The 16,496-nt window shown below is 44.1% G+C and overlaps 1 protein-coding gene across 2 annotated transcripts in view; it reads left to right on the forward strand.

Moving 5' to 3' along the window:
• The first annotated feature begins 203 nt into the window (after positions 1 to 203).
• Positions 204 to 16,496, forward strand: part of LOC135921184 (thromboxane-A synthase-like) — a 40,609-nt gene continuing 24,316 nt past the window's right edge. The window contains exons 1-4 of one of the 2 annotated variants that reach the window (XM_070539664.1): positions 204 to 406; positions 1,140 to 1,181; positions 11,631 to 11,709; positions 13,962 to 14,058. In XM_070539664.1, the coding sequence (XP_070395765.1) occupies positions 11,657 to 11,709; positions 13,962 to 14,058 (150 nt within the window). In that variant the 5' untranslated portion in view covers positions 204 to 406; positions 1,140 to 1,181; positions 11,631 to 11,656. The remainder of the gene's footprint in view (positions 407 to 1,139; positions 1,182 to 11,630; positions 11,710 to 13,961; positions 14,059 to 16,496) is intronic. The other variant, XM_070539663.1, reaches the window with a different exon arrangement.

Consider the following 16,496-nt stretch of genomic DNA (forward strand, 5'->3'; position numbering starts at 1 on the left):
CTCCCCACTGTGGCGAGAGTGCCGACAAAAAAAGAAAGAAAAACGCACACGTAGAAAGAGCTCGCAGAGGTGCACGGACAGCACAGTAATGGAAGAGAGAGAGAGGGAGAGCATAAAGCAACAGAAAGTGCAGCCCAGCGAGAACCCTCACCCTATCCCCCACTTTTCTTTATCTGTTTCCTTTCATATTAGACACGGCGTTCATATACCACACCGCCGACACAGCTCGCCTCTTCAGTGCAGCGCGGGCTCAAGGAGCCATTATTAGTCGGTCCCCCGGTTCCGCGGTCTGAGCGCTGATCTTCACAGCGCGAGCACGGACTGCGGTCGAGTGCGGCCGTGCAAGCAGGAAGCGTGGACGACAGGACACAGCCAGGAGCATTTCCCAACAGTATTTTTTCTTCTCGTGAGTACGAACAGTTATGACGTTAACGGAGCCGATGCAAATCTTTCGCAGCATATATTTCCCAGTGTTCATTCTACCAAAAGGCCTAAGCCTGCAAGTTATGCGAGAAATCTGCCGGGAAAGTGTATATCTATAGCTACTTTTGATTAGACGGTGGATGCATCGGCTTGATCAAATCTTCATTCTTCTTGGATCCTGCGCTTCGAAAGATTTTGCGGTTCGGGACACCTGCATTCGCTCCGTGCAAGCACGGTGTTTCATTTCGAATTTGCAATGGGCAATTAGCCGTCGTAACAGTAACCTGAACACGGTAGAGACGGAAGGATAGGTGAACAGGATTATGTCGTGTAATTCCTTCCTGGGATTTTTTTACGAGTTAGGTGACTTGGCTCAATGTGTTTCACCTATTCATATGTATAGCTTGATTTTCAGATTATGCGTGTTCGACTTATTTCTATCAGTTGCCTTTACGTTTAGGTGTATGTTACGTAATTTTCTCGTGCCCGTGGCCTTTATTATTTTAATTATTATGGGCAAACGAGTACCAAGCGCGGATTAAAGGCATCATCTCTTAAACCTCATATTTTTTCTTCAAAAAAAAGGAAAACACGTCTAATTTGATGCCCGGCGGCTTTCCTGGCTCCATAGTTGAGTCAGACTTGGCAACTTTGCATTCAGTCTGTGGTTTTATTAATAAATTTCGTTTGCTCATTTTGCTCATGCCATTCGACAGGTACTGCTGGTCTTGAAACTGGCAAGCAGCGTTCATCCTCAGGTCTGTATATGTGGAACGGTGCTCCTTCTTTTAATTTCTTTTTTTCGCCCGTAAGATAAGAACTCGAAACCACTCTGCACTGAATGGCTACGGACGGCTGTTAAATAGAACGCCTGCTGTAAAACTACCCTCAGTTCAATCGCGGAATTGCCGCCAACGATGGTATTGACTATCTACCTCCACCACCGACTGTGCAGGAATGTTTGAAGGTATCTTCAAGCAGCATGCATTTTGCGCCTATCCTTTTACCTGTTTTGGACTTAAATAATACAGGGGACGCACGAGCATACTGTTACGTTATTTACCTCATTGAGGGCGAGTAGAAACAGAATTTCAGTCCAAATGTGGAAACAGATAATACGAACAGCTGAAGTGCATAATTTCACAACAACGCTGCTAGGACTTGCACCTGACTTCAACTTTAGACAAAGATAACACCACTGCGACGCGTAAGTCAGCTGCGGTATAGTGCTAAAACAAGCGCGAGGCTGACGGAAGTTCTGATGCAGTGACAGTGAACTTATAGCAGCTGGTAAAGCTTTTCTGTAGTTTGCTGCGTTCGAGCTCGAAAGCAGCGTTCCACACAAAGCTTGGGCAGGATTAGACGACGTTAAACATCCGGGAAGCTCGTTTTAAATTCCATGAATGTGTTGAGACAAGATTTATGGTAAAGATAAAGTGCAGGCACGCGGCTTGCGAGAGATTAAATGTGGGGGTTGTGGAGCTTCACATCCAATTCGTGACAGCCACTCCTGTCTGCGCCGCGGCCATCGGCATACCACTAGCGATGGCAGGGTTGCATTAATGAAGGGGATAGAAAATTGAGCGACTGGTCCACGGCATTTCTGCTTGTGCGCACCGCTTGTGAGTGCAGCAGCGGTAGATGTGAACTACTAACTCAATCACATGTTTGACAAGGGTTCTTGCAAAACAAAACAACAAAAACGTTACAGTGACGTTTCAATTCGTGAACGCGGGTTGCGAGCAAGCGTATGGGTGCTATTCCCTTGTTTTTGCACTGCGCGCAGAATGATTTTGAAAAGATTTGATCGTGTGTAAGTGTGACGGTTTTCTTTCTTTCTCAAGGCTTATTTTTATTTTGTACGTTTCCTAGCAAGCCCGCACATAATAAACGGATAGAATATTCTTCATGTCACAATTTCTAACTGCACACTTTATTCTCCTGTGCTCCCGAACTCCCTTAGCGCGGAATTTTTCTTGTCTTCTACTTCAACTGCATGAGTACGCTTCACTGCCCCCGCCTTTGTTTTTATCGCTCCTGGGATGGCATTTAAACACGTTTGCTATATAGAGGCTAATTCAATGGGGCCATTGGGGCCTACATACCAGACAGTCTTTAAGATTTCTTGTTGGCTTGCTATTTTGACAACAGAGTATGGCCCTTTGTGATTTCAGCTTGAGGTCGACAGCTCTTTTCTCACTAGCACGAACTCTCCAACCTCTATTCTTGGCATCGCTGTGTTTTGTTTTTACAGAGAAGCTCTGTATGGCTAGAGCATTTCCGTGGTGGTGGTCGCAAACTTTATTAAAAAGGGGAAGGGGAAAGTGGGAGGTGGCTGAGGGATCGGGCTCAAGTAAGGCCCTGGGCCTGCTTGGCCTTCTCAGCCCAGTCTACCAGTTCAAGCTGTCGGTCGACGTCCCCGGAACTGAGCCAGGCTGTCCAGCCAGTTAAACATAAACACATAAACATAAACATGTACTTCCAGAGACAAAGGAATTGTACTTAGCAAAATGTTAAATAAGATAGGGAAAAGAACGGCACCCTGTGGCACTCCTCTTGTCTGCTTCTGTTTAGACGTCGAAATGCGGCGTTGATAACAATAAAACTCTCTATCTCTCATAAATTCACAGATCCAAGCAGTTATATACTTAAGGAAATTCATGGACTGAAGCTTATCGAATATAATACGATATTTTACAGAGTATAGTATGGCTTTTGGTACATCTATCGTCGTTACTGTTTTTGAACGGTTCAGGCACGCAAGATCGTGGGAGCGCGCATTGGGAAGCACGAAGAGAGATCGTACCATTTCTTCGCGCTTCATGTTTAAAACGGTCGTCACGCTGACGGTGGAGATGGCGATCGGCGCCGCCGTGGTCGTTCACCATGCTCCTTTCATCGCACCCCCACAACAATGTTGGTTCATCTGGCAACGCTTTTGCAGAACCCCAAGCGATGCTGAATAGACACTATATTCCAAATGTTTCGCATAGCATTGATTCCCACAATGCATGATCCCATGCATTGTGGGAATAGCCATCGGTACCACAGATATCTGAGGGCTCATGTATGTCGTACAGGCGGTACAAAACAAAATGTCGAAGGAAAATGCTATTTATGGAGGCATTGTTGAAAATTTGGGGATGGTTCAATAAAAGCCATCTCTAGGACCTCATGTAGAGTCGTCTTGCAGCATTGTAGAGATTAGAAAAATTCCGATTTTGCGAAAATTAAATGCCAAGCACTCCACATCGCCGATGCGCTTCGGTGGTCGCGGAATGCGCCTTCCGTTGGGTACCGAAATTCCACCGATGTCTGAGGGTTCATGCGCTTCCCGTCACGTAACACAGACAGATAAGCAGTCAATTAACTTATAAGGATGATAAGAAATGATGAGGGGTTATATGGGTCTCATCATAGTTGATAATGGTTCGACGCGGATGGATAAAGTGAAGAGCGATAAAGGCTCATTATGGTCGCCGTAATTCTGATAAGGAGCGATGAAGGTTTTTAAGAGTTGGATCATGTCTGATAAAGTTGATAAGGATTGGATCGATAGCGATAATGATGATAACAACCGATAAGGATTGATCATGGTTTATAAGGGTCGAATCGAGTCCCGTAAGGTTGATAGCGATCGATAAGGGTTGAAAAGGGTTTATACTGGTCCGATAAAGTTTGATAAGATTTCTAATGATACCGGGTTGCGTCGATATGAGCAAGTGGCACAATGCTTGCGCATAATTAGATAACTTCAGTGGAGACTCTGCGTAATTTTTTTACTAATTGGTGAGCTTAAATATCCAGTGGCAAAACCTGGGCTGCCGCCAAAAAGGCGCTGTAGCAATGCCCCAATAATAATTTATTATCATTCGGGATTCTTTCGAAAAGATTAAAAATGAAAGCTAACTCTCTTTAATATCACAAAGCGTTATTTCAGGAGTACATTTTACTTTTATTTCACCGACACTGGTTTATTACAGCGGAGAAAATAAAGGCCGCAGTTTTCCCATTTCCCGCAGAAACCCGCGCGTTCGCTGCTTCAGGGACTCTAAAGTAATCTTGCTCGTTTTGGACATCTATGAACTGGAATTTTCTAAACAATACTTCTTTTATTATCAAAACAATGATCCAAGACGCCGCGGTAATCGGTATATAGTGGGAACTTCACAGCGGAGTCCCCAGCTATCTTTCATTTCTACGCCTTCTCTCGCTTGCCGAGCCTAGGCTCGAAACTTGATATTTTCGGTGTTCGAGAAATGACGACTAAGGTTAGCTGAGTCTTCTGCTTTGTTGTTTCTTTCACGCTCGCCTATATATAAACACACACTTGCTCCTACACTACCAACGCGGCGCACTGTCAGCGCTGCATGGGGCCGGGAATTGAACTCAAACCTCAGGCTCTGCAATAAAATAGCTGCTGTGCTGCCACAACAACTATAAGAAAGTGCCCTCTACTTTTTCTTTTCTTCTTCGGACGCGAATGCTTGGCGTGTTTTCAACGTTATCCTCGATAGTTCTCACTTTCGAATAGCGCGCGTTCGTTCTCATTGTGAATGGTTAGAGCACGCGCGCACGTACACTTTATCAGAGACTACAAGATTCCTCGAACATGTAGGTCCATGCGTGACAATAGTCAGCGATAACCTATGAATGCACCGGCAAGTACACCACTATCGAACCCGGACAGAGATAAACGATTAGTGATAAGAAGGGCAGTGACACCAGCATGAGGTAAACTCAAGGTGAATCGTCGACGCTAACGCAATTAACACTGGAGCAATGTAGCGACACGGCGTATTGCCAACAGAGGGCCGAGCCGAAACTTTTCGTTTTAGTTCCGTTTTTTGGTCCGGTTCAGCCGAAATGGTCCAGTTTCGATTAAACTGCGGAGTGAAGAAATAATGTTTCAATCTGGCTCGAACCAGTGCGAGTTTCTTCGCATAAGCAAATAAAAATTACAGGAAACAAGCATACATTTATGTTCGAAGAAAGTTCGACGATGCTGCTAAGCTCTACGGAAAGATTACGCGTAGAGAGATTACGCTTCATGTCACACGTAATCAACGGATAAAAAAATTAAGCAGACTCAACGTAAGAGGGGGATTCTATGCGAAGCGAAGCTTCATTGAGAAAGAAAGAGAGAGAGTAGAGTTTATGAAGGGAGCGCAGAGAGGTCCTATTCATTTTTCAATTGCTATTCTTATCTGCGGAGAAGGAGAACGGGAAGGAGAGGTACGTATTTGAGAAGTGATGATGAGGATGCGACTAAGGCGTGTTCTTTTCCGAATGGCCCATTCTCAGCTATAAAGCTAAACCGGCGTGGACTAGAAATTCTGAGCGAGTCCGCTTTTTGATATTATGTACGGCCGAGGACCCAGCTAGATTTTCTTTCTTTCTTTTTTGCTCGACTGCTTGCGGCTGATTAGCGCTAACGAAGAAGCTTTATGAATACGGGTGCTGGGCCCCTATTCACAAAGTCATTTTATTGCAATAGCAATTGTAGGGAGACTCCAGGAGAATTTTCGTCATAATCGTCGCCATTGCCGTGACGTTCCGTAATAAAGTTGAAGTCCCCTTACGTAACACCCCAACGGGGGTCTTAAAGGAAAATAAAGTCAGAAAGCTAGAAGTATGATAAGATCCTATAGCGCCCCGGCGCAACTTGTGCCTAGGGTGCAAGAATGGGCCGTGGAGAACGTGGCATCATGCACGCCGCCGTATCCGTGTGCCCGATGTTGGAGGCCACGACATCATGCACGCGCTTTGGAGAGCAGAACGAGCGTGCGTCTCGTCGTCGAGCCCCGCTGTGGCTGCGCGTGGCTGTGCGCGCGGCTGAGCGCATACGCGGCCCGCGTGCCCTATTAGCGAAGGTAGCGTTAACGGCCCCGTGTCGCAGCAAATCCGGCGTCGGCGGAGTTGTCCGTGAGCGAAAATTGCCGCATATATTTAGGTATATGTACATACCACGCCTTGCTGTATGGCATGCGGTATATGCGGGTTATATTGCCGCACGATTCTACCGCTGAAGTTGCTCATACCTTGTCTTGCATTCTCGACAAAGCTATTACCCGAAATTTGGAGAATGACAGCCCATAAACAAATGGCATGAAACAAAAAGCGACCAGCTCGTGTTTTATGTTAAATTTTCTCAGACTTAAATATTAAATGCGCGAAAGAATAACAGGAACCTTAAAATTATGCAACTTCTTTTTTGGCGCGGCTGTTCACTACCTCCTGGATCGGCCCACGCAAGAGGCCGCGCTTCAACCAGAAAGTTCGCCTTTGCGCATAGCGTTTGCCACCAGCGTTTCCCGGTAAACATTGTGGTTACAGAAGCTGCAGTTGCCAGGAAGCGTGAGAAGCAGTCGGGGATATCTTATAGCTATCGCGTTGAACTTCTAAAGGCCAAGCTTAAGCATCCTTAAAGTTTTCTTGGGGACAATCTCCGGCGTGTGAAAAGACAGGGCGAACCGAGATGGCTGATGGCTTTATGTGCGCTGCCTGCCGCCCATAGTGCCTAGAGGGTGCGTAATGTGACGTTTCTGAGTCACGTTGAAGCGAGAGGCCGTGCGAAGCTTTCACTGCTCTCCCTTTGCGCTCTTCACCGTGCCAGTGTTGCGACAGCGAGTGTTCGGGGTCATCGAGTGAAATCTGTTCATGTTTTTCTGCGTGCACGTGACACAATGCTCGTTAATTTAGTTGGTAAGCGAATTCTTACTGCCATTCTGACGTTCGATAAAACTACCAGCCTTACATCGAGCAGCTGTCGTACACTCTGTCAAAGCTATCAATGCTTCGACTTTCAAGCGAAACCGCGACATCTTTTTATGTCAGCCAGTGTCCGCCAGCGTCCTTCGCAGCAACCCAAAAGTGATTTAGGAGTCTATAAAAGTATAGAAAGTAGAAAACGTGCAATGCACCAAGCGGATTCGAACTCTGGCCCCACAAAGTAGTAGCGGGACGTGACCGCGCTCTTTAGGTGCACTGAGGTTTGGTTTATGCCAAATATGAGAGTAGCCTTGCGGCGTAGGGCTTTTGCGGATATAAGGGACCGGCGTTCACGACAACTGCGGTCGCCATGCACTGGCGTCTTCAAGCAATTGAACTGCAGGAGTCGGCGCTTGGCCAGCAGATAGATTTCAAAGGGTCTCTGAACCTTCGAAGGCGCACCCAACGCAGCGAGGTCTCGATGCGCGAGAAATGCAACGTTCGCGACTGTCATCGCGTCTAAGCACTCGAAGCTTTCTTGGGCAGGAACTTGCGCGCTGTGTACTCGCGAGTACACTCGGTGCAGAGCACTCGAAAAAGTGCGGTATGAGTGAGGGCTGTTCTTCAGTCGCTACACTTGAGGATCATCGTGTTTATTTTTCTTTCAGCCAAAGAATTGGAGGACCGATAACCCCGTCGTACGGTCTTAAAGTGAAGAGGGTCGCACGAAAATAGAAAAGACAGTTTGATATTGGAGATACCTTTTTTCTTCTTTTCTTGCCTTCTATTCTCGAACTCAAACCAAAGATGTATCAACTTCAACGTAGCTAATTCTGTATTCTATTTAAGACAGTTTTATTACGTTCTTCAAGAACGGGCTTCAGTATAGTTGCGACATATTCAAAAATTTATTCTTGCCACACTCGGCACTCGCGCCTCTCTGAACAGCCGCTGATCTCGGCAGTCCTAGCGGAAAGATACTTTTTGTACTCACCACCTTCAGTTGAAGAAATAAAACATACCCGGTAAAGCGATAATTAAAGCTATAACCGCAGTGTCACGTATTTTTGGACTCCCTACAGTGACTAACATATTGCCTAAATGCCATGTCTCTACTGCACTGCTTTTAAAAATTGTTTCAAGCCTTCGCTGAGGTCACAATATATTATCGAGGGGCCCTGTTGCTCAGCATTTCGACCCAGCCGCCCCGACCGAGCGCTGGTCGACAGGGCCGGTTGAGCCAAGACGACACATGGCTACCTGAAGTCAGGATCAACACCTTAAACTAAACAGTTCAATAAATATGTTTCCTTTCTTTCTTTCTCCCTCGCTCACTCTCTTTCTCTGCACTGATGACTGCTGCATGGGCATCGGTGCAGTTCAACGACATTAGCGGAAGGAGAACGTCATGCCCTATGCGAGTAGCAGGTTAAGCACGCCTGAATGCAATTATAGCGTGACCGAACATGAATGCATAGCCGTCATTTTTGCTGTGCAGCATTTCTGCTGGTATGTGTACGGCCGTCCGGTCCCAATCGTCAATGAACGGCGGAGCAAACGTCCTTCCCTTCTTCTTCCTCGTTCAATCCAATGACTCTTCGTCTTTTTCTGCTGACGCGGGCGCATTTACTGTGGTCATATTTATTTATTTATTTATTTATTTTCAATACGGCTGCTCTCCTTCGAGAGCGTGGCAGCTGGGCAGTACAATAAGTAATTCAGCTCTACAATGCAAGGAAATCAAAGTATAGATTATACAAAAAGTAAAAAACGACATAAGCAGTGCAAGTACTATACAAGTAAACCACGTTAAGATCAAATGGAATAGTAAATAATGAAAAAGAAAAGGAAATGGAAAAGAGCAAGATGCTTTATAATAATAACACAGATATTACTAAGGGCAAGTAATAAAATCAGAAGTAACTAAAATAAAACTACGAGTGTTTGAGAATCATTATGGCAAACGAATAAGCTGTCGAAAATTAGAGTGTTTATTAAAATTTCCTAACGAATAAAGCAATTTGTGCCGGTGTCCCTGCATGCATAATAGGTACTGTTATTCACACACAGTTTTTTCTATTTGTGAGATAAATTCGGATAATGATTCAATGTTGGTGATAGTAGGATCAAGTTGGTTCCATTCCGCTATTGCGAGCGGGAAGAAAGAATACTTAAATGTGTCATTTTTACACGCGTATTCTGTCAATGTGTGCGCATGCTTGTTACGTGTAGGTCGAGCCTCGGAGAATGAAATGTATTGGGAGGTACCTATCGTATAGGTATTTTTAGTAGTTGAAATATTGAAAATATTGCCTTGAGATGGTGATAACGGGCGCGCAAGGAGGCAAGCTAGACAAGGACAGCGTCGTGTCGAAAACTCTTCATCTCACGATATTGCGCTCGTCAAAACAAGGAAGAGCTCGGCGGTGGCGATAGCGGCCTCCACGACCAGCCGACATCAGTGACTTATTCCATAGCTAAGACAAAGTCGGTAATAAAAGCACGTCATCGTGCATGTACCAGATAAGAGGCATCTATCGCAACCGTTCTAGAATCTGTTACAAGGCACGCGGCAGAGTAGTACAAATCAATGCGAAAAGCCTGTCGTGCTTCGGAGCATCTCTATAGAAGCTGCTGCAGTGTGCCCTTGATGTAGGCAGCGAGTACATCCTGTGCTGAAGTGGCGAAACTTGATAGCACTGATAACACGTCGGAAGAAAGAAGGCCGGGCAAACAGCATTATATATATATATATATATATATATATATATATATATATATATATATATATATATATATAGAGAGAGAGAGAGAGAGAGAGAGAGAGCAACCCACCGTTGGTCCGGCGCAAACCACCGTAACACGCACTTCGCTCCTCGACGAGGCAGGAGATGTGTCGTTTGGGCTCCTGAATAACTCTTTGCAATGCGGTGAATGCGCTATTAGTAATGAATCCGGGGCCTCAAAGAGGCGCGACATAATGCTAAGGCATCTATCTCGCACGAACCGTTAAATTGCCACAGAGTTTTTCGTACCCCTTCTTTCCTATTCTACAGTAAAGGGCAGTCGACCGGGGCTGTCCTCTCGTTAACCTCCCCTTTGCTTTCTCTTTCATCTCCCATTCACTCGGTGATAGAGATGACGAATCCCATGCTTTCCGCTTTCACTATATACACCGCAAGCTCCTGCCCTAATCGTGGGAGACGCCGCCCGAGTGTACTAGCGGGAATACATTTACCCAAACGCACTTATTTTAGACCCATACAGCCATGAAGCGCCTACAGCCGAAGAAATAGAAATATCAGAGCGGCCCCTACAGTTTGCGAATAAAGGTGCCCAAAGCAATACGGTATGTCTTTACATCACTCGAATGCAAAATCGCATAAACGTCGACAGCTTTAGCGAGATAAGTTCTGCCGGATCCTCTTTTTTAGTATGCATATGTGTGTGTACACTTTGTCTGACAGAACGTGCGACTGCTGCCTACCTTATTACATCGAGATTTATAGCATGCTCCACAGCGAAACGAAGGAGCCATATTAGACCACGTAGCCATTTTGTGCCTGCTCTTAGTGCGTTATCTTGTACTTTTGTTCCCTTCAATTGTGCTCTGTTTATTATATGCTCAACTGTTCATGGGGAATGAAATATACCATTGACATACTCAAGCTCCCGTTTCGTGCTTTAACTGCATGTCTGCAGTATTGTGAAAATAAATAAACAAGCAAGTAAAGCTACAGAACGCGGAAAGGCGTTATAGTCTCCCTTGGCGTCAAAAGTCTTGGTTCGTTTGCATGACCTTCGTCATTTGTTGCCTCTGTCGACCTTCGCATTTTTTCCGCCTTAGCTGACTTTTAAGAAGCCGTCGGTGGTCCTCTGTTACGATTACATCTTCAAGTTGTCATCATCTGTGACGTTTTCAGCCGACGCACCCGGTGTTGCTTTCGTCGTCGTCGTCGTCGTCGTCGTCGTCGTTGTTGTTGTTGTTGTTGTTGTTGTTGTTGTTGTTGTTGTTGTTGTTGTTGTTGTTGTTGTTGTTGTTGTTGTTGTTGTTGTTGTTGTTGTTGTTGTTGTTGTTGTTGTTGTTGTAATGGAAGAGGGAGGCTCAGAAAATGAGGCTATCCGTTTCTCCATATCACACACAAATGCTACAAGCAGACAAACACACAGGTCTACTAAATATGACGACTTGAAAGAAAATGTCCAGAAGTAGCTACTCATTTGCATCGCGTTACGTATCAGAAGCTCATGCCCAGTGTGCCATGAAAACAATCTTGCGCGCGCACGCACCAATGCCACGGTTAAGTAGTCCTGAAAGGGAACATCTGATGCAAGTACAAGTTCACCATAATCTACTAATTAAATCAAGCCGATTGGCTCGTTGTGCACAAAGCTATTTTCGTTGTCACATGTCATCTTCGTACTAGTATCGCACTTTTCATTTCTTTTTCCCGCACTTATGTTTCCTGATTATTTCCCGTCATGATTTTATGCAGGATAAGGCTGAAAAACGTGCTACGTCATGTGGGAGCTCGTTGTAGCCACCGTGCTCCTTTTCGTCGTGCACTGGCTCATGTGAGTACATTGCCGTTTGGGGTAGTATGTCACAGCGATAGCTGTTGTCTTCGCTTTCGAAACACATTCGCTTCTTATTTAGTGACGGCGATAAAATTGAGAGTTTCGCTACTAAACAGTCTCCTAACCTGACAATGTAGCTAGAACTAATCGCTAAATGATAGAAAAGTTATAAAAGTATTATTTCACAGTAGTAAAGGAAAAAGGAAGCCTCTTTAGTAATAAGATAACACAATTTTTTTAACTTGATAGAATTCTTGTAATCATCTACGGCAGGTAGCACAGTTTTCTGTAAGATGGATTGCTGGAATTGGTTGTCGTTACCAGCACGAGGAATTGAAATGCACAATTGAGAAATTGGACATTTTTGCTTATTTCCCTTATAACGAATTACGTTAGGGCACATGTTGCAATGTACAAATTCGAGTCAATGACTTCCGTCCACTTAAACAAATTTGAATCGTCCACTTAAAACAAATTTTGAATCTAGGAACAGTTTTAAAATAATCTGTCAAACTTGCACCAGATTACAGTGTTGTTCCAGAAACTATTTAATGAAAACTCCTTATGTAGTGCAGGAGGCATTTACAAGAAGCACAGATGCCTTCCGAGCTCACTGGCTCCAATTCGTAAATTGTTATATGTGATCTAGACTTGGTCATAGGTTTGTACGCAAATATTTTTTTTAATTAGTCAATTGCTCTGTTTCATGTGTGTGTGTTTGCAGGACAGCAACGTCATCTTCTTCGAGTAATTCAGCTCTGTTAGGAGAAGTTTTCTGTCAGCCAACAGCTATTTTTGAAAATCATTTCGTTATTGAAAAGGAAAAGCGCCTGGTATACAAATATTATAACGAAAACATGCAAATATATGTTGCAAGAGATAAATAAGTTGCGCAGTTCAGAGACAGCGTAAGACGAGCGACAATCATGGATAGCCTCGAATCATGCTCTAATAGATCACAGAAAGATATAAAAATATATCGCATGATACGAGTAAGCGATTGTGATGTTACAATAGGATTTCAGAAGAGACATCAAACAGATTGTACTTAACTATTCACAAGAAAGACATTCACGTCTCTGTTCGCCGGAAGTTCGTGGGGGCCGCAACAAGGCCCAAGCCCTTTTTGTAGCGTTAGGAGATGCCTGTATAGGACGCCCCGAAGTGTTTTCAAGTGTCTCTCGTTGCTGGTAAATTTGGAAGCTATACCCATTAGCCTGTCTTTCAGGGCGAAATAGTGGCTTTTTGTGATGGCTCATACCCGAAAGAAAGCGGCGTGTACTTCAGTGATGCAAAAAATATCATCATCAGGAATGGTTCATCCTGTAATCAAGCAAAGATGCTATGGCCGAATATGAACGAAGAAATGAAAGGAAGAAAGAACGAAAGGAGCAACGAAAGAAAGAAAGATAGGAGGAACGAACTAAAGAAAGAATGAAGGAACAAAGAAAAGTACAGAAGAAAGAAAGAAAGAAAAAACCTTTAGGTAGTGCATTAGGTGCTCGCATGTGTCGTTGAGGAGGTCGACCTACAGTGCCATACGTTTACTTCACACTGCGGCTCGTTATGTATTGCAAGAAGTCTCACCCCTCCGATCGTATAACTTAGTGCACTACCATGTGAGCTGCACGCATTCGCCTTCACGCGTTAAAGTAGTGCAACATTGTACCTAATTTTTCATCAAAATTCGCGGGTCACGTGTTGTCATGGTGTTTTTCCAAGAGATTCGTGCACGTGACGTCGCTGTCTCTAGAGCAAAGGAAACGCTCTACTGCAGTTGCGGTGGTTTGTGTATGCGCCAAAGAGGACAGTACATTCTCTTCACTTAAGATCACATATTTATCATTCATAAAAATAAATTTATCAAAAACTGAAAATTAAACTTGGCCACCAATGACGTTTCTTTATCAGAACATCAGACTTCCATATGACAGCCCTCTGGACAAATTTTATTGCATATGCCCAACTTTGAATAATTCCCACAGATACACTGAGCAAAACACATCTTTCACTGCGTAAGCGTCTGCTAGCTATCGGTGTCACTGCTTTTAGATAACGGCTTAACTGCGACTTTATTAGCATTCATGTGCATCGTGTAACATGTATGAGTCATTGCAAGCACGGAAATTAGCAATTTTATTTATTTATACGACACAATTTAACCGTTATAATTTGCTAGAGTCACCCGAATGAAATAATCCGGCTTTGAAAACGTTTAGTGTAACACCTGACGGTTCATCTCTCCGCAGGAAAAGAAGAGAACACTTCAACTTTTTCAAGAATCTCGGCATACCTGGACCAACACCAAACATCATCTTCGGAAACATGCTGGAGATGTACAAAAAGGTATAAGTAGTTTGCATTCCACCTCAAAAAAGTACCTCGCATATGAAAACAAGTTGCTGTAGGCTTAATGGCGTAAACAAGGTCATTGTGGTCTTTAATAATCACCTACGAGTAGAATACTATCGCACTTGGAATACTTTTTTTTCGGTCCCGAGTATGGCATACGCCACCACTAGTATATATTTTTTAATGATAAGCATGCACCTCTAATACCACTGCAATTCGCGCTGCACGTACGCCCACTTGAAACAGGCAGGCGCCCACGTGCTCGTCGACGCGACGCTTATTCTGGGTGACACAGCTGGGCAACAGCGTGTGCACCGAGCTTGCATGCGGCGAATGGTTCAGTGAAAATGAAGGACTCTCTATTCGGCAAACTTTTGCAGTAGCCTGGTCAAAGCATACGGGCAATGTTTAGAAGGTTTGGCAGGAGTATGGCTCTATCAAAACCCTTATTTATTTATTTATTTATTTATTTATTTATTTATTTATTTATTTATTTATTTATTTATTTATTTTGAAAAGTCTAACCTAAGCTTACACGAACAATACATAAGTTTTATTTCAGTTGAACGGAAGTCTTATTAGAAAATTTCTTTTTCAGGCCTAATACATACAAAGTTTTCAAAACCGGTTCGAACCAGACCCGAAGGTTGGCTGTGAGCCCAGTAGTAGCACCGCAACAGCTAGGCAAATACTACTCCTAACTAATACGGAATGGCTGTAACCTATCACTGAATATTCAGAGCCAAACATTTGACATGAATATTTAATACGCATATTATATACACATTACAGTAATAACCGGTCTAAAATGCAACAACAGCAACAAAACTTAACATATCCCATTTTATACAACTCATAAATATGCTATTAGCAAGATAAACACAAATACTAATTATATCGTGAACAAACACATTGCAGCCAATTTGAAGAGTAGCAAGGAGAGTAAGGAAGAACATACTCTTATAAGTCAGCATCATGACCAAGAGCAGCCCGACATATTTAAAAGTGGCAATTATAAGAGCACTGAGATCATGACCAAGAACATTGAGAAGTTTTGTTCAACCTAAGAAATTATTCCTTAAGCGTGGAAGAAAACCTGTGCGCGTGTTTGATTTCTACCATTTGCACATTCCAAACTTCAAGCCCAGTAAGTCTATTTAAAGGAAGAACAAAATTTTCGAAGGTCTGGTTTCTGGTGGCTCTGGAAGATAAGTAAAAAGGGCAGATCCCACGCACTGTTTGAGTCACCACATCTAATTTCCCGCCGTCCTCGCCTGCGCTTCGGTTCCCAAGGCACCCATTCTATAACTGTAATGGTCCACCGCGGTTATCTGCCCGGCGCCTTACATGGCATCAAGAGCTCCATTTTTTTTCTTTTGATGTGAACTAGAATATCGGCTATCCCCGTTTCCTGTTTGATCCGCACCGCTTTCTTCCTGTCTCTTAACTTGCGCCTAACATTTTTCGTTCCATCGCTCTTTGCGCGGTCCTTAACTTTTTCTCGACATTCGTTGTTAACATCCCAGTTTCTGCCCCATACGTTGGCACCGGTAGAATGCAATGATTATACACTTTTCGTTTCAACGACAGTCATCAGCTCACTAACAGCATTATGGAATGCATGCCGTATGCATTCCAACTCATTTTTGTTTCTCTGGAAATTTCTTACGCGTGATCAGTGTCCACTGAGTAATTAACTTAGATAAACTTACTCCTGAACAGACTTTTGAGGCTAACTGGCGTTCGTGAATTTTCGTTCCCTTGCCAAGCTATTGAACATGACCTTTCTCTTCTGCATATTAATCTTCGACCATATACCCTTACACTTTCTCGGTTAAGGTCCTCAATCATTTGTTGTATATCATCCCATTTATGGCTCAACAGGACAACAACCGGAGGTTGTTGTGATATTGGCCATGGATCCTCACTTCTAAGTCTTCCCAGTCTAATAGCTTGAATACTTATTCTTGGTATGTAGTGAATAGCATTGGAGACATTGTCTCTTCACCTGAGCCCTTTTAAAAGCGAAGCGTTTCTTTGCGAACCTCACCGCGTTTTGGTGACTGTGGGTGCTGCGTGGCTGTTCTCCTGCCGAATAGGTTAACCAATCGCAGGAGAGGACGCGTGCGACGTCACAGCCACTGGATTCCTTGCACCACCACCAGATGGCGCCCGCCTCCGCGCTTCCTCGGCAGCGGTGGCGGCATTGCATTAGCCTCTCCACAATGCCTAAATGAAGCCTAAATCAAAGTCTAAGAAAACGCAAACTTATGTCTTGGCTCTTCATCATCATCATCATCATCATCATCATCATCATCATCAGCCTGGTTACGCCCACTGCAGGGCAAAGGCCTCTCCTATATTTCTCCAACAACCCCGGTCATGTACTAGTTGTGGCCATGCCGTCCCTGCAAATTTCTTAATCTCATCCG

The sequence above is a fragment of the Dermacentor albipictus genome, chromosome 5 (genome assembly GCF_038994185.2).
Source record: "Dermacentor albipictus isolate Rhodes 1998 colony chromosome 5, USDA_Dalb.pri_finalv2, whole genome shotgun sequence".
NCBI classification, from domain to species: domain Eukaryota; kingdom Metazoa; phylum Arthropoda; class Arachnida; order Ixodida; family Ixodidae; genus Dermacentor; species Dermacentor albipictus.